Source organism: Bos mutus, chromosome 13 (genome assembly GCF_027580195.1).
Source record: "Bos mutus isolate GX-2022 chromosome 13, NWIPB_WYAK_1.1, whole genome shotgun sequence".
NCBI lineage: Eukaryota > Metazoa > Chordata > Mammalia > Artiodactyla > Bovidae > Bos > Bos mutus.
Window position 1 is genome coordinate 32,524,217 of NC_091629.1, and position 25,797 is coordinate 32,550,013.

The following is a 25,797-nucleotide window of genomic DNA, read 5'->3' on the forward strand; positions in this document are numbered from 1 at the left end:
AACATGCACATATGAATTCTAGGTTTTTTCCAAAGTTAAACTACACAACAGTTGGGAAATATGGTCATTTTAGTAAAAAGAAAAAAAAACAAATTCCCAGAAAAATTAGGTGTTGATTTTTTTAAATTTATTTTTTATTGAAGGATAATGGCTTTACAGAATTTTGCTGTTTTCTGTCAAATCTCAACATGAATCAGCCATAGGTATACATATATCCCCTCCCTTTTGAAGCTCCCTCCCATTTCCCTCCCCATCCCACCACTCTAGGTTGATACAGAGCCCCTGTTTGAGTTTCCTGAGACATACAGCAAATTCCTGTTGGCTACCTATTTTACATATGGTAATGTAAGTTTCCTTGTTACTCTTTCCATACATCTCACCCTCTCCTTCCTAGAACCTATTATACAGAGTGAAGTGAGTCAGAAAGAGAAAGATAAATACCGTATTATAACACATATATAAGGAATCTAGAAAAATGGTACTAAAGAATTTACTTACAGGGCAACAATGGAGAAACAGACATAGAAAATAGACTTCTGCTTTTTTTAAAAAAATGGGAATTCCTGGAGGTCTAGAGGTTAAGATTCTGCGCTTCCTGCTCAGCCAAAACAAAAACAAAAAAACAAAAAAAAACAAAAAAGTGACCATGCCTCTATCTCATAGGATGTTTATTCTAAAGCCCTTGTTCATAAAGAAAATACTGATTTCCTCTGTCATCCTGCTTTGAGAGAATTCATGAGAAATCTTCCGCGGCCCCCACCTCTGCACTGTACATGTTAATCTAAATGTCAAAAGCAAAAATAATAAAAAGTTTATAAAATAATGAGAAAAAAAGAAAACTAAGTCTGAATATAGGAACTGGTTATCGGCCAACTACAATAATGAAAAGAGATACATAGCCTCCCTGGTGGCTCAGATGGTAAAGAATCTGCCTGCAATGCGGGAGACCTGGGTTCAATCCTTGGGTCGGGAAGATCCCTTGGAGAAGGAAACGGCAACCCACTTCAGTATTCTTGCCTGGTGAATTCCATGGACAAAGGAGCCTGGCGGGGCTACAGTCCATCGGGTCGCAAAGAGTCGGACACGACTGAAGCGACTGATACTTTCATACACAGCCTCAAACACGTTTCTAGGTAAGGAGGTTGGCGGCTGGGGTCGGGGGTGGGGGTGGTTTGGAGGGGTTGGAGAAGGCGGGATGCGGGGAAGATGAGAAATATATTTCGACAATCTAAGCAGGACTCGCTCCTTTCCCCTCTGGACTTCGATTTGAGCTACCTCTCCTCATCCTTCCACCCTTTCTGCCTAACTCTCCACTCGCGCTGAAGACTCAGAGCACCGAGGCGACTGCACTGGCGTAAATTTCTACCTACGTGCGCCACCGCCCCTGAAGGCCGTTTCATGACGTCAGAGCTAAGCGAGGGGGCGCCGCCTCCAGGGTGCCAGTCCCTCCCAGCCCTGCGGCCCTGGCTTGCCCTTTAAAAGAGCAGGGCCTGCGCCAACCACCCCACACCGCGGGGACCAGGATACAAGGTTGTTTTCCCACAGCATCTTCATCTCGCCTTCCGTCCCCTTCTCATTCACCCTTCCGACTGCTATCCTCTTCTCCGCGCAGATTTGGACGAGCCAGGCCATGCAGCCGGCCGCCCTTCTCGGCCTTCTGGGAGCCACGGTGGTTGCAGGTGAGTGGGCGCGGCTGGCCGTTCAGCACCGCGGACAGCGCCAGCCTCTGTCTCCTTGGCAGTTCTGGGCATCTTGGCTGGTGGATACTGGGTGAGAGAGAGGGTTGAGTGAAGGTCTCTCCCTCTTGATTGAGGCTCTTAATTTCTTCCCTTCCCTGAGTGTTTCCCTTCAACTGCCCGCCCCAACATCTGACTTGGAAAAAGCCAGAGGACTTCCTAGCTCATGTCTAAAATGTCACATCCTCTCCATCTATTTAGAGAAATGCTGTTATAGTCTTTTTCTGTATCTGAAATTAAGTGTTTGGCTTTTTAAAGCCAGATGACCACGGAGAGACAGGAGTATACCTATTATATTAGTTGGCAACTGTATAATTTCTATGACTGTTAATATTATTTAAACATAATGAGATAAAGATAAGTCTTATGTATATATGTATATATCTTTTTTCTTAACATATATGTTAAGAAATGACACATATGTATGTTCATTTATCGACAGGTTTAATGTAATATTTTTCTGTATTTTATATTTCTGTCTCTGGGAGGAGGTAATTTCACACTCAGATTAATACATCTTTAAGGTATAAATGAGAAGTGCAATAGGTATTTTGACTTTTGTGCTCCAGAAAAATAGTGAGTGTGAAATAACCACAAAAATATTCTTAGAGTAGTAAAAATAAATTGTTTTAGTTAATTTGGGAGGATGCAATTTTAAGTAGTAGATATTTGACAGTTTCTTTATGTGTGGAAAATTGTGGGATTAATCTTTCAAACTGCTCTGAATCTCAATGATCTTTGGAAATTTGCGGGGGGGGGGAAGTGTGTGTGTGTGTGTGTGTGTGTGTGTGTATTTGCATGCTGAAGTCACTACAAGTCCACTGAAAAGTAAATATGCTGCCACCAGATTAAACTGGAGGTTTTTTTTTAAACTGTCTTAGTGACCTCATAGAATATTGTTCTTATCGAAGATTGAAATTCCTAACTAGAATTGAAGCATTGCTATCCATGAATATGAGGGTTCCATTGACAGTAATTACTGGATCCCAGATGTAAAGAGAGACAAAAGCCAGAGGTAATTTCTTTATTGCAAAGTCAGAATTTTCAAAAACTTCTGTCACTGTTACAAATTGCCTACAAATGTTCATGATTTAATTAAAGAAAGCCAAATAAATGTTTAGAGTCCTTCCTGGTGAAAAATATTTGCAGAAAGGAATTGCTTAATAGGCTAAATCTGTGCTATACATTGTGCTATAGACCACAAAAACAATGTTATTTCTGAGACTTATTTACCTACACGTGTATTAGTCACTAAGTTGTGTCTGACTCTTTGCGACCCCATGGACTGTAGCCCACCAGGTTCCTCTGTCCATGGAATTCTCCAGGCAGGAATACTGGAGTGGGTTGCCATTCCCTTCTCCAGAGGATCTTCTCAACCCAGGGATCAAACCCAGTCTCTTGCATTGCAGGCAGTTTCTTTACCACTGAGCTACCAGGGAAGCCCCTATAGTGGTAAAATATTTATGGCTCTTTTGCAAGATAATATTTTAAGAAGGGTTTATATTTTAATGTCACTAAAATCATGATATTCTTTAAAAAAGTTTTTTTTTTTTTTACTGAGCTATAATTCACACACCATAAAATCTATACTTTTTAAAGTGCATAAATCAGTGATTTTTTGAACACTCACAGATTGTGTAACCATTATAACCTTTCAGAACATTTTCTCTCACCCCAGGAAAAAAAAACTCTATTCCCCATTCCCTCCTCCTTCAAATGCTTGGAAATGAGACATGGTAGCATTCGAGCAGAGTTTGTTATTTACCAAAATCACAGGAATCCTGTGGAAACCATCTGGTTTATTTCCTACCATTATGAGCTTCTGGAAGGAGATCTATATCTCTCTACAGTAGTTACTATGCATCCTAAAAATTAATATGCATTCAGGAGCTGCATGCTATTCATATTACACTAGGTAAGATGGTTTCTGCATTCAAAAGAGCTTGCTTACTGTATTATTTTATAGCTGTTTTATTTTCACTCTGGGATGAAACCTTAGTTTGTTAGTCTTATTTGTTGTTCTTGTTCAGTCTCTCAATCGTATCCAGCTTTTTGCAACCCCATGGACTGCAGCACCCCAGGCTTCCCTGTCCTTCATCATATCCCGAAGCTAACTCAAACTCATGTCCATTGAGTCAGTGATGTCATCCAACCATCTCATCTTCTGTCATCCCCTTCTCCTACAAAAAAAGATCTTAATGACCCAGATAACCACAGTGGTGTGATCACTCATCTAGAGCCAGACATACTGGAATGCAAAGTCAAGGGGGCTTTAGGAAGCATCACTATGACCAAAGCTAGTGGAGGTGATGGAATTCCAGCTGAGCTATTTCAAATCCTGAAAGATGATGTTGTGAAAGTGCTGCACTCAGTATGCCAGCAAACTTGGAAAACTCAGCAGTTAGTCTTATGGAATACTAATATTTTGGAAGTTATTCTCAGATTTACCATGTGATATTATTTGAAGGTTTTTCTGCCATTTGATTACTTCACTTTTATCATAATCATTGGGTTTTCTTTTGTGACCCCTAAATCTTAACTTATACAGAAATAAAGTAAGCTACTTTAGGGGTATCAACATATTTTTGGTTGTTACTTTGCTGTCACAGAGTCTACTGGAAGAGATACAATAGAACTTAGATATCTCACTAGATGCATAATATGTTTTCATAAGGAGATCTGAGTTCCATCAAACACATCTGAAGAGCCTCAATCAGGGAAACAGGACTGTTCTATAAAAACAAACATAAGTTACAAATTATTTAGAGTCACTAAAGAAAAATATTCCTCTGCCCCAAATAGTTAATAATAGCAACTATTATATATTTGTAGGGAGAAAAAAGAGAAAAGTTATTAGCAAGAAAATGTATTACCAATGAAAGTTTAGTAAAGCTAGAATTTAAAAAGGCACCTTCTAATTTATCACAGGAGTAATTTTCTCAGTTACTGCTTTTCAGGGGATTTCCTGGATATCAGGTGGAAAGAGTAAGTGCTGAAGTAGGAATGTTCTCAAATAACAGTCATTTGGGGGATAAAATAATGGCCCAGCACATTAGACTCTGAATGTCAAAGATGGCCATCCAGATTTTGTATGAACTACATTTCAGGAACATCATGGGGTCATACCTTGTCAGCCACCTCTCAAATATTTTACCCAACACTGCATTACTTAAGTCCCTTGAAACAACTGAAGTAGATCTCAGGCTGTGCTTTGATAAGGAAAATTCAGTAAGGTAAGTAAATGAAATAGGAGTTTTATTTCTAAATTAAGTGCTATGGTTTGACTAGGGGGAAGCAGTTCAAGAGACTTTGAAAGCAAATATTTGGGAAAGGTCAGGTTGCTGGTAATAAGCGGCTCACTTGAATAGCTTACATCTCTGATGTCTGAGAGTTTTGCTCTTGCTCCAAATATCTCTTCACTTGTTTCAAATTCCTGGAAGGATCTTTTGCACTGAGCTTCTCCAGTGATAATAACTGGAAGTATCAGGAGAACTATGGAGATGGGCCTGTATGTAAATGCTTTGAACTCCTCCAGTGGAAAGGGCTTAGACAGAACAAAATCAAAGTGAAAGATAAAAAAGTCAAAGCAACTGAAAAAGGCACTGCAAAATTAAAAACACCTGAAGCATTTCCTAAGACGACAAAAGCATCTCAATCATGGGTTTAAAATAAACAGAATCTCATAAAATTTAATTTAAATAAATTAAAATTTATCTTTTTACAATATCTCATGAGCCTCTGTTAAACACTTATTTGCATGTGCTATCATGGACTCGGTGCTGTCCTGATAAAATTAGATAATTTCCATTGGAGAAGGAAATGGCAACCCACTCCAGTATTCTTGCCTGGAAAATCCCATGGACAGAGTAGCCTGGTAGGCTACAGTCAGTCTGTGGGGTCGCAAAGAGTCAGACACGACTGAGTGACTTCACTTTCTTTCTTTCTTTCATGTTCTTTACCTGGATGCAGACAACATGGGGGATGGGAAGCCACACTGATACAGCCACATTAGCACGCTTGTCTAAGAAAAGACTTGGGGTAAAACAGGGTGATTAATTATATAAAATAATCACAACCAAGTTTTGTAAAGGAAGTGAATTTCAGGAAAATATTTTCTTGGGGACTGGAAGAGGCAGAGGGAATCACATATCTTTACCCATTTTGAGTAGGCAGAAAGGTTGAGGAGGGCACCCTAGTTTCATTTAAACTAGGTTTGCTTTTAATTTTTTATTGCTATATATAGAAAACTGCATGAATCATAAGTTTACAGTTTGGGCTTCCCTGGTGGTTCTGGGCTAGAGAATCCACCTACTAATGCAGGAGATATGGCTTTGATCCCTGATCCAGGAAGATCCCACATGTCTCAGAGCAACTAAGCCCATGTTCTGCAACTATATTAAGCCTGTGCACACAACTAATGAGTCCTTGTGTCCTAGAGCCCATGGTCCACAAGAGAACCCACCACAATGAGAAGCCTGTGTACCACAAATAGACAATAGTCCCTGCTTTCTGCAACTGGAGAAAAACCTACCCAGCAACAAAGACCCAGCACAACCAAAAATAAATAAAGACAATTATTTTCAAAAAGAGTTTTTTGAAAAAAGAAAGATCCCACATCCCACGTGGCCAAAAAATTAAAGTATACTTCTTACTGAATTTTTCACTCATTGAACACACCTGTGTAATCAGCACCCAGATGGAAAATAGAACACTGTCAGTATCCCAGAAGGTCTCCTTCTGTGGATATGATTTATATTGGATATAAGATTCCTAATCTTGTTTACAACATGTTAAGGGAAAACAGCTGTGTATGTGTATGTGTGTGTGTATACATGCAACTGGGGTGATTCTGGTCCCTGAGGCAGACATCCCCAACTGTCTCCACCTTGTTCAGCTCTGACTCTGCTCCTCCTTCCAAGTAACAAGCTAGGGGTGGGGTGATTTTGTGAGTTTGCAGATACACAGCTTCCAAAATCAACTCAAGTTGTTTCCCATTCCTTTTCTCCTTCTAAGCCGTCAGCTCTATGCCAGTGGACATCAGGAACCACAATGAAGAAGTGGTAAGTTGAAATGGAATTCTGAAATCTAGATTTTTATCTAGACTCTAGATTCTCCCACTCATTATCTCATCAAACTAAACAAAACAAAAAAACAAACAATAATGTGGAAACGGGAGTAAGTGATGTCCCTCTTGCCCTGTTTTTTTTACCTTCTTCCTGGATGTTTTAGTGCCCATGAGGATAGCTGTCATCACACCATTTTCCTTCTAATCTGTTCAGAAGTGGGTATTTCTTTCTTTCTCTGGACAGTCTTGACCCAGTGCCTTTTTGCGTTGCTCTGTGGAGAGGCCTGGGAGGTTTGAGTACAGACCTTGTGAATCTACATTCCTCCAAGGATTCTGCATAAGTACAGGTCACACAGTCAAGCTTCTCTTGACAGCAGCTCTGGGTTAAGTAGTCCATCCCAGTGATACCAGCTTTGCCAACCTACTTTTGGGTTCCCCCCTAGGTGACTCACTGCATCATCGAGGTCCTCTCAAATGCCCTATTGAAGTCCAGCGCTCCACCCATCACCCCCGAGTGCCGACAAGTCCTGAAGAAGAGTAAGTGCCCTCCACTGCAGGAAATATTTGTCCTTTCTCCTGCTCCCTCCATTTCAACTTCCACTTTACTTCCCTATGACCCGGGGTGTGATGTAGTGGGAAGGGTACAGGCTCAATCAGTATCTGGGGAGATAAGCTATGGCTTTTAGTCCTTGCTATGCCACTTCACTTAGTAGCTAGTGTTACCATGGGGAAGACCCCTTGCCTCTCTGGGCCTATTTCCTCAAATTAAATGAGGGGGTTGAACTCAATGATAGTCTGTGAGATGTTTATCAGTTCTTAAATTCCTTGGTTTGAGAGTTTGGAATTTTAAAACAGGCTTTTATTTAGTGGAGGGAGGTATGGGGAATGCTTGTTTGTGATTAGACAGAGGGGAGAAGTGTTGAAAGATGAAAGGATAGAAGAAAACAAAAATTATGCTTCTCTTTGCTTTCTACTCTTCTGACAACGAGGAGTTAGAAGCTTGGAAAGGTGACTGGGAAACTTTTGGCCAGTTTATGTAACAGATTGGGTAAGCCATTTTAATGCATAGTTTATTAGAATGTGTGTGTGTGCACATGCATGCACACGTGCACACATGCAACTCTTGGCAGCTCTTGCCAGGCTCTTCTGTCCATGGAATTTTCCAGGCAAAAATACTGAAGTGGTTTGCCATTTCCTTCTTCAGGGGATATTCCTGAATCAGGGATAGAACCTGAGTCTCCTGCATTGGCAGGCGGATTCTTTACCTCTGTACCACCTGGGAAGCCCGTTGTTAGAATGAGTGGTACTACCAAATGGTGTCAGGAGTTTCAGGCCTGAGACTTGGAAGGGGTGGGGACAGACTTAGAGCATCCCAAAAATCAGAGTGATGGCCTTCTGAGTATAGACTGGGATGTTTCTCTGCAAAACAGCTTATGCTGAAAACAAAATTTGAACAGTGATACAACCAGTATTCATTGGGAGTTGACTCAAAGAGACAAATTTTGCAAAACTATGCATCTCTTTTATCATAAAGTCAAACTGATTCAAAAAAATCCCCAAAGCTCTGCTCTCTTTAACATCTTTCTCTGCTTTTAAATTTTGAGTCAGGCTATGAACAAAAGATTTTATTTTTTTCTTTTCACCTTCAAAATCTCCCATTGCAAGATAATACTCTCTTTCCATTGCTGCACATGAGGCCCCATGTATAAAATTATATTTTAAAAAAAGTATTAGTGACTAGCCAAAAGAGTAACCTGGGGGACTCTATCCACCACTGGGGGCTTCAGGATAACCATAGGAGGTGTGGGAGCTTGAGGCAGTAGGAGCCCCATGCATGGTGGAAGGAAGCTTCCTTACCATTCCCAGCCTAATACTTTTATGAATTTCTCCCCAACTTTCTCTTCCAGCGGTTACAGAAATGAGCTTGTTTGAATGAGCTTATTAACCGTTGCAGGGAATGAGTGAGAGCAGGGGTGGGTCTCCTGGCAGGGACTAAAATCTGCTCCTTTGGGCCAACCCATCTTGCTCTCTCCCTTCCCCTTTCTTTGTTTACCAGATGAATGTAGAAGTTCTGGGTCTGTCAGACTAGGTCATCAAAGAACCATGATTGCTTTTTGTTGTTCAGTCACTTAGAAGAGTTATTGATTGTAGGGCAAACTGCTGTTAACTGCTAAGATCAGAGTCTTAACCCTCAGATAGGATTCTAGCTTTTGCTCATCATTGACTGTGCCCTGGGTTTTTTTGAGGTCTCTTGAGAGATCCCCAAGAAAACTGGCAAAAATCAAATGACCCATGTCTATCAGGACCTTAGAGACTTCACAGCCAGAGAGCCATTCAATACTGAGATCAGGAAAATTTGAGCTCTTCCAGGGTGGCAGAGACTCAAACACCAGTCAGGGCCAGACAGACAGATAACAGAAAGGAGTAAAACAGGACATGAAGTGACTCACAAACTGGAGGATACATGCCCCTTCTAAAGGGGAGTAGATTTTTCGCAGCTTCAATCCTATTGTGAAAGAAATATGGATTCTGTTGAGAGATCTTGGGATTTTTCACAATAATTTAAAAGTTGGATTTTCCTGAGCAGTATCTCCTGGCATTTAAGTATTGCCTCTGAATTCAAATTTACTGAAAATGTTATTTAGGCCAAATACAACTCACCTCTGGGCTACCAGTTCATAACTTCTGTTGACTGGGAAAAAAAAAGCACAGCCAAAAGTTGAGAATTATGTTTTATTCCATGGACATATTGAGGATTTAAGCCCAGGAAACAGCCTCTCAGATAGCTCTGAGGGGCTATTTTGAAGAGGTAAGGGAGGAGCCAGGATATATAGAAGGTTTTGCAACAAAAACCAGGTAATCAGAACTTCAAAAGTTTACTGGTAATTGAAGATAACCAGACATCTTAAGTTAATGAATTTGGCACTTTTCTACATATGGGAAAATGCAAGAGTCTGGGATTATTGAAGTCATCCCTTGGATTATGTACTTTTATCTTATTTTTTTCCTTCCTAAATCCCTTCTGGGTACACAATTAGGTGTGGCTGATGTCTTGATGACCATAAATAACATCCTTTGTTTACTGACTTGGCAGGTGACATTCTTTGTCCACACTTCTGTCCTATTCTGGTTTTCTCTTTCACTGAAAACTAATGGAGTTTTCTGCCAACTAGATGGATGAATTTCTTCATGCAGCCTCCCTCCCATTCCCAGCCCATCTCCACTCCCACTCTTTCCAGCACATCTCTGGATGTGCTGAGCAAATGAACATTTGGGGAATAAAGAAGAATCATTGTTTTATGGTTTGAAGAGACCTTAGGGAATTCATGGTCCAATTTAACAGGTACAAAAATCTATTTGACCTGGTTGATCTGGTCCTCTTTGCAACATGACAGTCAGGGAAGGAAGGTGCATTTTTCCCCTTTTTATTTGAAGTAAGAGTGAGCTTTACACCTTCATTTTCAGATTGACAAAACTGTATGCTGCTAATCACAGCCCTCCTCCTATCTCACCTGAAGGGGCTAAAAGCTAAATTTAGGAAGAAGTGCTAAGTCTCAGGCAAGCTGCTATAGGCAGCATACATTTAACCAGAAAAAAATAAAAATAATTATCTTCCTTACCAGCAGGGAGTAGGAAATGGGCCACACAGCCTCTGCCCGGGGAAGCTGAGATGCTGTTTGAATGATGTCAGTATCTGCTCAGATCCTCCGTGCTTATCTGTGCCTACCTGGTCAGCCCTGCCTCAGTGCTACACACACCATCACTGGCTCTTAAAAGGCAGAGGCATTGGTGAGGAGCTAGCCCTCAAGTGTCTGGGTGTGAAAGGTCAGGGACATTTCAGTTGCCTCATAAAACATGAGAATATTATTATGCCAGACTAGGCTTTTAAGCAGAGAGGAATAGACTGCTTTCTTGGACATTTTTACAAAACAGACCAATTTTTTCTGTTTTGCAAGTGTCAATTCAAAATGAATCATCAAGAGTTGTTCATTAGAAATACTATGTGAACCACAAATATAATTTCAAATTTTCCAGTAGCCACCTAAAAAAGTAAAAAGAATAAATAATAATAAATTTAATAAATAAATAATAATACATTTAATTTTGTCCCATTTACTTTATCAATATAATTTTTATATATCCAATTTATTTATAATACCAAAATATTATCATTTCAACATACAATCAATATGAAAATTTGAGACATCTTACATTCTTTTTTTTAATCTGAGGTATCTGACATCTTGTCACGTCTTATATTTATGGCATGTCTCAGTTTGGACCAGCCACATTTCAAGTCCTCAATAGCCACAAAGGGTTGGTGACTCTCACCATGGATGGCACAGAGGTCAGCCCAGAGCTGTGAGCGGCCTTGACTTCAGTTGTTCTATCTGAATTCAGTGACATCAGTTGAAATCCAAGCCCTCCAAGCTAACAACTCAGTGTTAACTGCATTATCTCCTTTCGTGGGATGCCCTTGAGTTAAGGGACTTCCCTGGTGGCTCAGGGAAAGTGTCTGTCTATTGCAGGAGACCTGGGTTCGATCCCTGGGTTGAGAAGATCCTCTGGAGAAGGAAATGGCAACCCACTCCAGTACTCTTGCCTGGAAAATCCCATAGACAGAGGAGCTACAGTCTGTGGGTTAGGAAAGAGTTGGACACCATTGAGCGACTTCACCTTACCTAACCTTACCTTAGTAAAGAAGCTATCAACAAATAATGAATTTGAGTCAGTTTAGTGAGGTGGATGAACCTAGAGCCTGTTACATAGAATGAAGTAGGTCAGAAAGTGAAAAACAAATATTGTATATTAACACAAATATATGGAATCTAGAAAAATGGTACTGATGAATCTATTTGTAGGGCAGGAATAGAGATTCAGACATAGAGAATACAATTATGGACACAGCAGGGGAAGAAGATGTTGGGACAAATTGAGAGAATAGCATTGAAAGATATACATTACCAAGTGATTGTTAATGGGAAGTTGCCATTTAGAGCAGGGAGCTCAGCCTCGTTGTTCTCTGATAATCTAGAGGGCTGGGATGGGGTAAGAGGTGGAAGGGAGGTTCAAGAGGGAGGGGACATGTGTATACCTGTGGCTGATTCATGTTGATATATGGTAGAAACCAACACAACGTGGTAAACCAATTATCCTCCAATTAAAATTAAATAACTTTTAAAAAAGCTGTCAACATTTGGAAAAGATGAGAGAAAACAATATTCAGTTAAAGTATTTGTTACACCATCTACTGTAACTGTTGACTTGTGTAATACAAAGATAATTCAGTTTACTGAAGTTCATTTTCAATGTTTAAGAACAGGAGGGGCAGATGGGACCTGAATGAGGGAAGGACATGGCCCCTTCCACTGCTGTGCGGTTTTCTCAGAAGAAATACACACCCTGCTTATCGCCAATTATTAAGTTATATTGTCACTTACTGCTAAGTTGCATTTATACAGTTGATTGGATAATTAAAGTCTGATAAACTAAGAGTCAGACAAGTCTGAGTGACTGAAAAACAACAAACTAATAATTAAAGAAATTTAATCCTCTGTTGAATCTGATATTTCCCATTTTTGCTATTTAACTTTACTTAGCTGGGTTCTAGTGGAAGATATTTACACAATGCTAATTTTTAAAGGCTTACTTAGAGTAAATTTGGAAAGAATGGTCCTTAATTACACCTCTCTGAGCCTCAATGTCTCTGTAGTCACAAGGAGGTTTAACTACACAAATTCTAAGGTTTCTTCTGGTTCTAAATTCTAACATTTTATAGAATTTTTATAGTATTTTATAAACCTATATTTGAGTTTCAATTTGGTCACTGAAAGATGCTCAGGTGATCCAGTGGTTAAGAATCCACCTAACAATGCAGAAGACACAGGTTTGATCTCTGGAACTGGAAGCTCCCACATGTCTTGGAGCAACTTAGCCCAATACACCACAACTACTGAGCCTGTGCTCTGCAACAAAAGAAGCCACCAAAATGAGACGCCTGTACACCACAAGGAAGAGTAGACCCCCAACTCACTGCAACTAGAGAAAAGCCCGCAGGCAGCAAAGAAGTCCCCCCCAGAAAATGCAGCCAAAATAAATGTTTATTGGGTGTTATGAAAAAATAAATATATAGAATATTTATTATCAGATTTAAATACAGCTAGGGAGTTTTCATACCATTTCTTTCAAAAGTAATCTTAAAAAATTAACTTAAAAGATTACCCAAGGATTTTCAGGATCTTTAGGGTTTGTAGTGATCACTGAGGCTGGTGCTTACTGAACCACAAGCAATTCTGAAGTGATACTCTTTTTTATTTTCATTATAGATGGAAAAGAGCTCAAAGATGAAGAGAAAAGTGAAAATGAAAACACAAGGTTTGAAGTGAGATTGTTGAGAGACCCAGCTGACACCTCAGAAGCCCCCGGGCTCTCCAGTAGGGAGGACTCAGGGGAGGGGGATGCCCAAGTCCCAACAGTAGCAGACACGGAGAGCGGTGGGCATAGCCGAGAGCGGGCAGGTGAGCCCCCGGGAAGTCAAGTGGCCAAAGAAGCAAAGACACGCTATTCTAAGAGCGAGGAACAGAACAGGGAGGAAGAAATGGTGAAATACCAGAAAAGGGAACGTGGGGAAGTTGGCAGTGAGGAGAGACTGTCTGAAGGGCCGGGAAAGGCACAAATGGCTTTTCTCAACCAAAGAAACCAGACTCCGGCTAAGAAAGAGGAGTTAGTGTCCAGATATGATACACAGTCTGCCAGGGGCCTTGAGAAGTCGCACAGCCGGGAAAGGAGCAGCCAGGAGAGTGGAGAGGAGACCAAGAGCCAGGAGAACTGGCCCCAAGAGCTGCAACGCCATCTGGAGGGCCAGGAAGCACCCGGAGAAAGTGAAGAGGATGCCAGCCCCGAGGTGGACAAACGGCGCTCGAGGCCAAGACACCACCACGGGAGGAGCAGGCCCGACAGGTCCTCCCAGGAGGGGAATCCTCCCCTCGAGGAGGAGTCACACGTGGGCACGGGCAACTCAGACGAAGAGAAAGCCCGCCATCCAGCCCACTTTAGGGCTTTGGAGGAGGGAGCCGAATATGGGGAGGAAGTGAGGAGACACTCAGCTGCCCAGGCTCCTGGAGACTTGCAGGGGGCACGATTCGGGGGCAGAGGACGTGGAGAGCACCAGGCTCTAAGGCGTCCCAGCGAGGAGAGCCTAGAGCAGGAAAACAAGAGACATGGCCTCAGCCCGGATCTAAACATGGCGCAGGGATACAGCGAGGAAAGCGAGGAAGAGAGGGGTCCGGCCCGGGGACCCAGCTACGGAGCCCGGGGAGGGGAGGCGGCGGCCTACTCCACACTAGGCCAAACAGATGAGAAACGGTTCTTGGGTGAAACGCACCACCGTGTTCAGGAAAGCCAGAGGGACAAGGCGAGGCGCCGCCTACCAGGCGAGCTGAGAAATTACCTCGACTATGGTGAGGAAAAGGGTGAGGAAGCAGCCAGAGGGAAGTGGCAGCCGCAGGGAGACCCGCGAGACGCTGACGAGAACAGGGAAGAGGCTAGGCTTCGAGGCAAACAGTATGCTCCCCATCACATCACTGAAAAGAGATTAGGGGAGCTACTCAATCCATTCTACGACCCTTCCCAGTGGAAGAGCAGCCGTTTTGAGAGAAAAGACCCCATGGATGACAGTTTTCTTGAGGGTGAAGAGGAAAACGGGCTGACCTTGAATGAGAAAAATTTCTTCCCAGAATACAACTATGACTGGTGGGAGAAAAAGCCCTTTGAAGAGGATGTAAACTGGGGGTATGAGAAGAGAAACCCGGTCCCCAAACTGGATCTAAAAAGGCAGTATGACCGAGTGGCCGAACTGGACCAGCTCCTTCACTACAGGAAGAAGTCAGCTGAGTTCCCAGACTTCTATGACTCCGAGGAGCAGATGAGCCCACAACACACAGCAGAAAATGAAGAGGAGAAGGCTGGCCAAGGAGTTCTGACGGAGGAAGAGGTATAGTGTGGGGCTTCTGCTTAAAACTAACTTCAGATAGTTAATGTTCGTATATTATGTACAAGATTATCTAATGTTACGGGGAAAATGATGGGAATTAATCACCATGAGACTGTAGACCTAGTAAGGGAATGGAGACAACATCTAGGTTTGATTTCTACCTGGCATCTAGCCGTTGTCCACATCCCTGTCAACTTCCTCCCACTGCAGTGCTTCTCAACCTCAGCTACACATTGTCATCACCTGGAGAGATTGAAAAATTACTGACATTCTGTGACCCACCCCAGAGATTCTTTCTGGTACTGGGTGCTGCCTGAGCATCAGGATGTTTTAAAGCTCCCAGGTGGTTTCAATATTCAGCCAAGGTTGAAAACCACTGGCCTAGTGTATTCTCCTTGGTCATTTGACTTTTCATCACTATTTCCCAGGGTAGGAAAGAACAGATGGTACAGAAATTAGTTGCTTTGTTCTCTCTTTATTATCTCCTAGCCTACAACATGGAGAAGGCAATGGCACCCCACTCCAGTACTCTTGCCTGGAAAATCCCATGGACGGAGGAGCCTGGTAGGCTGCAGTCCATGGGGTCACGAAGAGTTGGACATGACTGAGCGACTTCATTTTCACTTTTCACTTTCATGCATTGGAGAAGGAAATGGCAACCCACTCCAGTGTTCTTGCCTGGAGAATCCCAGGGATGGCAGAGCCTGGTGGGCTGCCGTCTATGGGGTCGCATAGAGTCGGACACGACTGAAGCAACTTAGCAGCAGCAGCAGCAGCCTACAACATTCAGACATCTATGTCTGGGAGAAGTAACATTCCTGGAGCATTACCTTCCTTAACAGTGTTTTGTTTTGTTTGTTTGTTTTTTCTGCCAGTATTGATTATGTAGGTTGGTGCTTCTCAAAGTTGAATGTGCATCAGAATCATATGGGATTTCTAGCCTTAGAGTGTCTGGTTTGGTAGGTAGGCCCCAGGTAGGGCCCAAGAACCTGTATTTCTGATAAGTTCCCTAGTGATGCTGATGCTGCTGGTCAAGGAACTGCATTTTGAAAACCACTAATGTAGGGTACCTTCTATAGCCTCTAACATATCAAAAACTCCCTTTTCTGTTCATACTCCCTCAAACTACAAAAAGGTAGGTTGTTTTTTGATCTGGGACCTCATGCCTCCACTTTTCTATATTTTCTAGGAAAAAGAACTTGAAAACTTGGCTGCGATGGATTTGGAACTACAGAAAATAGCTGAGAAGTTCAGTGGTACCCGAAGGGGCTAATGGTCATTAGAGTAAAGGGCAGATTTTAAGACAGCCTTCACATGATCTGTTATCCACCACTTCACTGAAAGACCCCATTTATTTATCCAAAGGCAGAAAGTAGAATTTACTCATCCAATGTTTGACACAATTGGAAATGTCTTTGATTTTTGCCAGAGTGCTATTGGAAATATAAATAGCATGACTTGTAGTATACTCTTTATAAAAAAGTAGATATATTAACATGCTTGTGACAATGACTGTGCTACTGTCCTTGAAAAAATGTCTTAGTTTGAAGTAATAAAAGATTCACCTGAGGCCAAAAGCGTCATGTTCGCAGTTTCCCTTGGTCTAATAGTCTGACTTTCAGATCCATTCTTCAAAATAAATTCTAAAATACAGCACTTAAGATTTGTTGGTTTCTTGGTCTTTGGATGCAGAATAGAAAAAAAAAAAAAAAAGGAAAAGAGCAAACATCTGAAATAAAAGAATCCTCCAGTACTCTTGCCTGGAAAATCCCATGGACAGAGGAGCCTGGTGGGCTTCAGTCCATGGGGTCGCTAAGAGTCGGACACGACTGAGCGACTTCACTTTCACTTCTCACTTTCATACATTGGAGAAGGAAATGGCAACCCACTCTTGCCTGGAGAATCCCAGGGACAGGGGAGCCTGGTGGCCTGCCGTCTATGGGGTCACACAGAGTTGGACACGACTGAAGCGACTTAGCAGCAGCAGCAATGGAGGATATAAAGATAAAGAGATCAGGAAAAGGCATCTATTCCCCTGGGCTGGAGAAAGGATAAATAGACTTAAAGAACCTGTTTCAAAAATGATTATAAGACATTAATTTTAAAATCCTATCACCTGGAGAGCTCTGGGAATAGCCAGCCAGAGTCATTTTTCAGGGCTGAGGAGAAAGTTTGGATAGTGGGAAGAACTCCCGACTGGGAATCTTATCTGGGATAGGCCAGACAGATCCTTGGAACTTCAGGGCCTGTTTGATTTCTGCTGTTTAAGAAGACAAGGCTCTGACTCTGTAGCTGTGTGACTTTGAGCAAGTTACTTTCCCTCTCTGGAGCTCAGGTACATCAGTAAAACAAGGATATCTGTTCATTGGATTGTTATGAGGATGACTGAGTTTATGCAAAACACTCAGCATAGTGCCTGGTGTAGGAAACACTGGCTGCTAGCATTTCTATGGCTGCAGCTTCTCCCAGCAAGACTGACAGATAAGATCTCTTCTTCCTTTTCTTGTCATCTCATTCCTCACATATGGTGGCTTCTGCTTGGTTTATTACTACTCTTTTGGCAGTTTAGGGAAAGAGTTGTTTTCTGGGCATCAACCATGACTTTTATTCATCTGGAAGGCCTGGTTCTCTTCCTCTTGACTAAGTCAAGAATGGCCTGTGATTCAGCCAGATTATTCTGAGGTTAGCTCTCGGTGATCCTTCTATCATACAGAGAGTAAGCCAATCATTGTGATGAAACTGACAGCAAATTGTTCTAAATCTGGGCACACACTTTTCAAAGGCTGCTTATTATCTCTTTAGGGTCCTTTTTTTCTCACCATGGGATCATGATAGATTTCTTGCAGAGGCAAGTGAGAGTGCTGCTGCTGCTAAGTCGCTTCAGTCGTGTCCAACTCTGTGTGACCCCATAGACGGCAGCCCACGAGGCTCCCCCATCCCTGGGACTCCCTGGGTTGCCATTTCCTTCTCCAATGCATGAAAGATGAAAAGTGAAAGTGAAGTCGCTCAGTCGTGTCCGACTCGTCGTGACCCCATGGACTGCAGTCTAGCAGGCTCCTCCGTCCATGGGATTTTCCAAGCAAGAGTACTGGAGTGGGTTGCCATTGCCTTCTCCAAGTGGCTGTGGAAGGCAGTCCTTGTGAGGCAAGGAGTTGATATATAAATGTTGTACTGGTTTCCTGGGGCTGCCATAACAAAGTACCACAAACTGGGTAGTTTAAAACAACAAAAATTTCTTCTCTTGTAGCCAGAAGTTCAAAATTAAGGGGCTGGCAGGGCCACACTCCTCCCAGTCAGTAGAACATCTTTGCTTGCCTCTTCAAGCTTCTGGTGGTTTCAGGCATTTTGTGACTTGTGGCAGCATCACTCCAATCTCTGCCCCCATCTTAACATAACCATCTTCTTTCTATGAGTTTCTCCTGTTCACACAATGTTCTTTTTATAAGGATGTGAGTCATACTGGATTAAGGGCCCACCCTACTCCAGTATGACCTCATCTTAACTGATTACATCTGCATCAATCCTATTTCCAAATGAAGTCACATTTGGAGGAACTAGGGCTTGGAACGTCAACATATCTTTTTCTGGGGGCAAAATCTAACCCATTTAAACAATTTAACAAGCAGGCCAGCTCCCACACCCCTCAGGTAGGTTAACTCTGAGCCGCATATTCTATGCCTCCCACAACTCCCCAGGGGATTGCCACAGGTGACCTCACTAATGCACCCATTATAGGCTGTGTTTACCTCTCTGTCCTTCTCCTATTGGTGACCCTACTGATGTTTCCTGGGATCACCTCCTAGATAAACTGACTGTCCTCAACTTTTTAGTTCAGGGATTGCTCCTGGGAAACCGTAACATAAGAAAATTCAAAGGCAAGTTTATTTTATGGCAAATAATGTAACCATAGTTATAATACATTGCAGTTATAACCACCTGTCTCAATGCATCTTGATAGAAAATCTGCTGCTGCTAAGTCGCTTCAGTCGTGTCCGACTATGTGCCACCCCATAGACAGCAGGCCACCAAGCTTCCCCGTCCCTGGGATTCTCCAGGCAAGGACACTGGAATGGGTTGCCATTTCCTTCTCCAATGCATGAAAGTGAAAAGTGAAAGTGAAGTCGCTCAGTTGTGTCCGACTCTTAGCGACCCCATGGACTGCAGCCCACCAGGCTCCTCTGTCCATGGGATTTTCCAGGCAAGAGTACTGGAGTGGGGTGCCATCACCTTCTCCAGATAGAAGATACTAGGAAATCTTAACATATTGCAATATATAAAATGCAATATGTCTCTTCCTTTCTTCAGTGCAGTCCAATAAAAAATAAAAATAACTTCCTAAATAAAGAGAACTCATGGGCCCAAAATAAATAGGTATTTACTTACTGGATGAGAGAAACACTGCAGTGCATCAAATTCCAGCCTGGCAAGTCTCTCACACACATGCAGTGGGCACTGCTCATGAGGGGAAGCTGCTGGTAAATGGAGCACAGCACTGCATGATGCCTCAGGCTTGGAGATGGTTCACACAGCTTCCTTCTGGCTCACTGCCTGGTGAGGTCCTGTGCACAGCCTTTCATTTTAGTTTGCAGACACTTCAGGGCAGGGGAATGTGCAGGCATGAATGCCCTATCAAGGATGTAAGAGACATCCAGAGAGTCCCACCTGAGCTTGGTGCCCAGCAGAGTGCAATTAGGACCTCTGTGGGGCCACTATTTCTTCAAGAAGTCCAGGACCACCCAGGTCATGTTTTCACCTCCTTTAATCAAAATAATGTATGTTGTTGGTAAATCATCAAGTAGTCCTAAAAGGTTTATCGTGTTACGAGTTGAATCACGTGCCTCAAAATGCTATGTGTGTTTAATTACTCAGTCGTGTCTGACTCTTTGCAACCTCATAGGCTGTAGGTATGTAGTCTGCCAGGCTCCTCTGTCCATAGAATTCTGCAGGCAAGAATACTAGAGTGGGTAGCTATTCCCTTCTGTGGGGATCTTCCCTACCCAGGGATCAAACCTGGGTCTCCCACATTGCAGGCAGATTTTTTACTGTCTGAGCCACCAGAGAAGCCCAAAATGCTATGTGGAAGACCTAACCCCTGGCACCTGTGAATGTGACCTTATTTGGAAATAAGAGTTTCTACAGATGCAATCTAGTTATACTGGGGTCATTAGGGGCCCCATATCCAATATAAAGAGGGAAATTTAAATACAGACACAGAGGAGAATGAATGCCATATGAAAACAAACATAGAGGGAAGATGGCCATGTGAAGACAGTGGCAGAGACTGTAGTTATGCTGACACCAGCCACGAAACGCCTGGGGTTACCAGAAGAGGCAAGGAAAGATTATCACCTAGAAGTATCAGGAGGAGCGTGGCCCTGCTGACACCTTCATTTGGAATTTCTGGCCCCTAGAATTGTGAGAGACTGTATTTCTGTTTTAAGACACCCAGGTGTGGTACTTTGTTAGGGTACCATAGGTACCTGATACAATGAGAAACAGACGGCCTCTGCCCCCTCCTCCCAAATCCTTCTGCAGATCCAGCCACCTGTAGTTACTTTACAGTTTTTTTTTTAGTTGAGCATTCTAATTGTCATGGTTTCTAATATTTTATCAAGTGATGGGTCAGGAGGGGAGAAAGGATTCTCTCATTACAAAATGAAAATATACAACATACTATATTATTATAACATATAATTGGGAGATCAGGTGCTAAATAACTAACTAAATACAATAATTACTATTTTTTGCTCAGGAATTAGTCACTTGGACACATAACAGGCCTCAATGAGAAAGTGAAGACCAAAAGGAAGCAGGATGAGCCACGTGGACATCTGAGAAAAGACATATCAGGCAGAGGGAACAGCAGGTGCAAAGGCCCTGAGACAGGAATGTGGTTAGAACACTTGGAGAACAAGGAGGCAGCTTGGGGACAGCCATGGAGGATGAGCGTAGAGAGGTGGCAGGGTCCAGATTATGCAGGGTTTTGTAGGTCCTGGTAAGGACATTTGCTTCAGCTACTGGAGAGTTCTCCAGAAGACTGACATGGTTTGGTATACATTGTGATGGTTTACAGCAGGGTGGTGGCACTGGGGATGGGGAAAAGTAGTCAAACTCAGGATCTATTTTGGAGACAGATAACAGGGAGAGCCAATGGTTTTGGTGTGGCAGGATGGAAAAAAAGGAGTCAAGGATGATTCCAAGGTTTCAGGACTTAGCAATTGGGCTTAGAACGGAGGCGGGGGAGGCTGCAGGAGGGACTGGTTTGGAAGGGAGGTGTGTGGAACTTAGGTTGGGATTTGTTAAGTTTGAGATTGGACAAGACACCAAGTGGGAAGTGTTGAGTTGGGTTTATGGGCCTGGGCCTCAAGGAAAAGGTCTGTTAAAGACACAGTGTGGGAATCACCATCACAGAGATGGTATATAAAGCCTTCAAAGTGAGTGAGACCACCAAGTGTTATAAAAATGAGCCAAAGATGCCCTCTGTATACCATCCCCAAAGTTGTTTATTTCTTCAGTATAGGTTGAGAACTGTTAGCTCAAAAACCTGTCAGTGGCAGACTCAAATTTTACACATCCATTCATTTTATCACCACGGAATCTGACTTTGAAGGTCAGCAGGATTTAATTACAGAACTTCCACAGGACTGGGGAAAATGAGACTCTCGGAGGGCACAAACAAAACCTTGTGCACACCAGGACCCAGGGGAAAGGAGCATGACCCAACAAGAGACTGAGCCAGACTTGCCTGTGTGTGCTTGGGAGTCTTGGTGGAGGTGTGGGTCAACAGAGGCCTGCTGCAGGGTCAGGCACACTGACTACAACAGTCCGGGGAGGCCCAGCATGCTGGCATAAGTCCTTTTGAAGGAGGTTGCCATGACTGCCATTACCCCTACCATAGTTTTGCCTCAGGCCAAACTCAGGGAGGGAGCATTATCCCATCCATCAGCAGAATATTGGATTAAAGACTTACTGAGCATGGCCTTGCCAACCAGAACAAGATCCAGTTTTCCCCACAGCCAGTCCCTCCACCTCATCCATCAGAGGGCAAACAGAATGAAAACCACAATCACAGAAAACTAACCAAACTGATCACATGGATCACAGCTTTGTATAACTCAATGAAACTATGAGCCATGGCATGTAGGGCTACCCAAGACAGACAGGTCATGTTAGAGAGTTCTGACAAAACATGGTCCACTAGAGAAGGGAATGGCAAATCACTTCATTCTTGCCTTGAGAAACCCATGAATAATATGAAAAGGCAAAAAGATATGAAACTGAAAGATGAAACCCCCAGGTCAGTAGGTGTCCAATATGCTACTGGAGAAGAGCAGAGAAACAGTTCCAGATGGAACGAAGAGGGGGAGCCAAAGTGGAAACAACACCCAGTTGTGGATGTGTCTGGTGGTGAACGTAAAGTCCAGTGCTATGAAGAACAATATTGCATAGGAACCTGGAATGTTAGGTCCATGAATCAAGGTAAATTGGACATAGTCAAACAGGAGATAGCAAGAGTGAACATTGACATTTTAGGAATCAGTGAACTAAAATGGACAGGAATGGGCGAATTTAGTTCAGATGACTATTATATCTACTACTGTGGGCACGAATCCATTAGAAGAAATGGAGTAGCCCTCACAGTCAACAAGAATCTGAAACGCAGTACTTGGGTGCAATCTCAAAAATGGCAGAATGATCTTTTTTCGTTTCCAAGGCAAACCATTCAATATCACAGTAATCCAAGTCTATGCCCCAACTACTAATGTTGAAGAAGCTGAAGTTGAATGGTTCTATGAAGACCTACAAGACCTTCTAGAACTAACACCAAAAAAAAAAAAAAGTCCTTTTTAATCACAGGGGAGTACAATGCAAAAGTAGGAAGTCAAGAGATACCTGAGTAACAGGCAAGTTTGGCTTTGGAGTACAAAATGAAGCCAGGCAAAGGTTAACAGAGTTTTGCCAAGAGAACACACTGGTCATAGCATACACACTCTTCCAACAACACAAGAGACGACTCTACTTGTGGGCATTACCAGATGGTCAATATGGAAATCAGACTGATTATATTCTTTGTAGCCAAAGATGAGGAAACTATACACTCTGCAAAAACAAGACCGGGAGCTGACTCTGGCTCAGATCATGAACTCCTTTTGCAAAACTCAGACTTAAATTGAAGAAAGGAGGGAAAATCACTAGGCCATTTAGGTATGACCTAAATCAAATCCCTTATGATTATACAGTGGAAGTGACAAGTAGATTCAAGGGATTAGAACTGATAGACAGAATGCCTGAAGAACTATGGATGGAGGTTTGTAACATTGTACAGGAGGCAGTGATCAAAACCATCCCCAAGAAGAAGAAATGCAAAAAGGCAAAATGGTTGTCTGAGGAGGCCTTAAAAATAGCTGAGAAAAGAAGAGATGTAAAACGCAAAGAAGAAAAAGATATACCCATCTGAATGCAGAGTTTCAAAGAATAGCAAAGAGAGATAAGAAAGCCCAAGTGAACAATGCAAAGAAATAGAGGAAAACAATAGACTGGGAAAGACTAGAGATTTCTTAAAGAAAATTAGAGATACCTAGGGTATATTTCAGGAGAAGACAATGGCACCCCACTCCAGTACTCTTGCCTGGAAAATCCCATGGACAGAGGAGCCTGGTCGGCTGCAGTCCATGGGGTCGCTAAGAGTCGAAAACAACTGAGCGACTTCACTTTCACTTTTCACTTTCATGCATTGGAGAAGGTAATGGCAACCCACTCCAGTGTTCTTGCCTGGAGAATCCCAGGGACGGAGGAGCCTGGTAGGCTGCCGTCTATGGGGTCGCACAGAGTCGGACACAACTGAAGCAACTTAGCAGCAGCAGCAGGGTATATTTCATGCAAAGATAGGCACAATAAAGGATAGAAATGGTATGGATCTAACAGAAGCAGAAGATATTAAGAAGAACTGCCAAGAATACACGGAAGAACTGTACAAAAAAAGGTCTTAATGACTCAGATCATCATGATTCTGTGAGACACTCTGGGGGCCAGACATCCTGGAATGTGAAGTCAACTGGGCCTTAGGAAGCATCACTAAGAACAAAGCTAGTGGAGGTGATGGAATGCTAGCTGAGCTAGTTCAAATCCTAAAAGATGACACTGTTAAAGTGCTGCACTTAATATGACATCAAATTTGGAAAACTCAGCAGTGGCCACAGGACTGGAAAAAGTCAGTTTTCATTCCAATCCCAAAGAAAGACAGTGCCAAAGAATGTTCAAACTACTGCACAATTATACTCATTTCACATGCTAGCAAAGTAATGCTCAAAATCTTTCAAGCTAGGCTTCAACAGTATGTGAACTGAGAACTTCCAGATTTACAAGCTGGATTTAGAAAAGACAGAGGAACCAGAGATCAAATTGCCAGCATCCGCTGGATCATATAAAAAGCTGCTGCTGCTGCTGCTAAGTCACTTCAGTCGTGTCCGACTCTGTGCGACCCCATAGACAGCAGCCCACCAGGCTCCCCTGTCCCTGGGATTCTCTAGGCAAGAACACTGGAGTGGGTTGCCATTTCCTTCTCCAGTGCATGAAAGTGAAAAGTGAAAGTGAAGTCGCTCAGTCATGTCCGACTCTTCGCGACCCCATGGACTGCAGCCTACCAGGTTCCTCCGCCCATGGGATTTTCCAGGCAAGAGTACTGGAGTGGGTTGCCATTGCCTTCTCCATATAAAAAGCTAGAGAATTTCACAAAAAAGTGTACTTCTGTTTCATTGACTAAAGTCTTTGACTGTGTAGATTACAACAAACTGGAAATTCTTTAAGAGATGGGAATACCAGACCACTTCATCTGCCTCCTGAGAAATCTGTATGCAGGTCAAGAAGCAACAGTTAAAACTAGACATGGAAAAACAGACTGGTTCCACGTTGGGAAAGGAGTATGTCAAGGCTGTATGTTGTCACCCTGCTTCTTTAACTTACATGTAGAATGTATCATGGTAAATGCCAGGTTGGATGAAACCCAAGCTGTAATCCAAATTGAGGGGAGGAATATCAATAACGACAGATATGCCAATGACACCACCCTTATGGCAGAAATCGAGGAATTAGAGCCTCTTGATGAAAATGAAAAGAAAAGAGTGAAAAAGTTTGGTTAAAACTCAACATTCAAAAAATAAAGATCATTGGCATTGGTCCCATCTTATCATGGCAAACAGATGGGGAACAATAGAGACAGTGACAGACTTTATTTGCTTGGGCTCAAAAATCACTGCAGACGATGACTGCAGCCATGAGATTGTTCCTTGGAAGAAAAGCAATGACAAAACTAGACAGCATATTAAAAAGCAGAGACATTACTTTGCCTACAAAGTCTGCATAGTCAAAGCTATGGTTTTTCCAGTAGTTGTGTATGAATTTGAGAGCTGGACAATAAAAAAGGCTGAGCACCAAAGAACTGATGCATTCAAACTGTGGTGCTGGAGAAAACTCTTGAGAGTCCCTTGGACTACAAGAAGATCAAATCAGTCAATTCTAAAGGAAATCAACCTTAAATATTCATTGGAAGGACTGATCCTGAAGCTGAAGCTCCAATACTTTGGCCACATGATGTCAAGAGCCAACTCATTGCAGAAGACCCTGATGCTGGGAAAGATTGAATGCAGGAGGAGCACGGGATGACAGAGCATGAGATGGGTGGATGGCATCACCAACTCAGTGGATATGAGCTTGAGCAAGCTCCGGGAGTTGGTGATGGACAGGGAAGCCTGGCATGCTGCATTCCATGGGGTTGCAAAGAGTTGGACATGAATGAGTGACTGAACATCAAAATTCATTTTAAACATATCCCAAAGAAGTACATTTTTGCACATTCAGGGCCCATCTCCTTCACATACCTCCACCAAACTATACCTAGCATCTGCTGGCCATTGATAAGATAGAACCATATGACTACAAGACAGATCTCAATCCTTACAAACTATGAGACTCCTGCCCCTTGGAGCTCTCTGACCCAGGGACTT

The 25,797-nt window shown here is 42.7% G+C and overlaps 1 protein-coding gene across 1 annotated transcript; it reads left to right on the forward strand.

Moving 5' to 3' along the window:
* The first annotated feature begins 1,630 nt into the window (after nucleotides 1-1,630).
* Nucleotides 1,631-16,445, forward strand: CHGB (chromogranin B). The gene is made up of 5 exons (XM_005891057.3): nucleotides 1,631-1,679; nucleotides 6,750-6,796; nucleotides 7,245-7,338; nucleotides 13,128-14,794; nucleotides 15,984-16,445. The coding sequence occupies exons 1-5, from the start codon at nucleotides 1,631-1,633 to the stop codon at nucleotides 16,065-16,067; spliced, it is 1,941 nt and encodes a 646-aa protein (XP_005891119.2). The 3' UTR covers nucleotides 16,068-16,445.
* The last annotated feature ends 9,352 nt before the right edge of the window (nucleotides 16,446-25,797 follow it).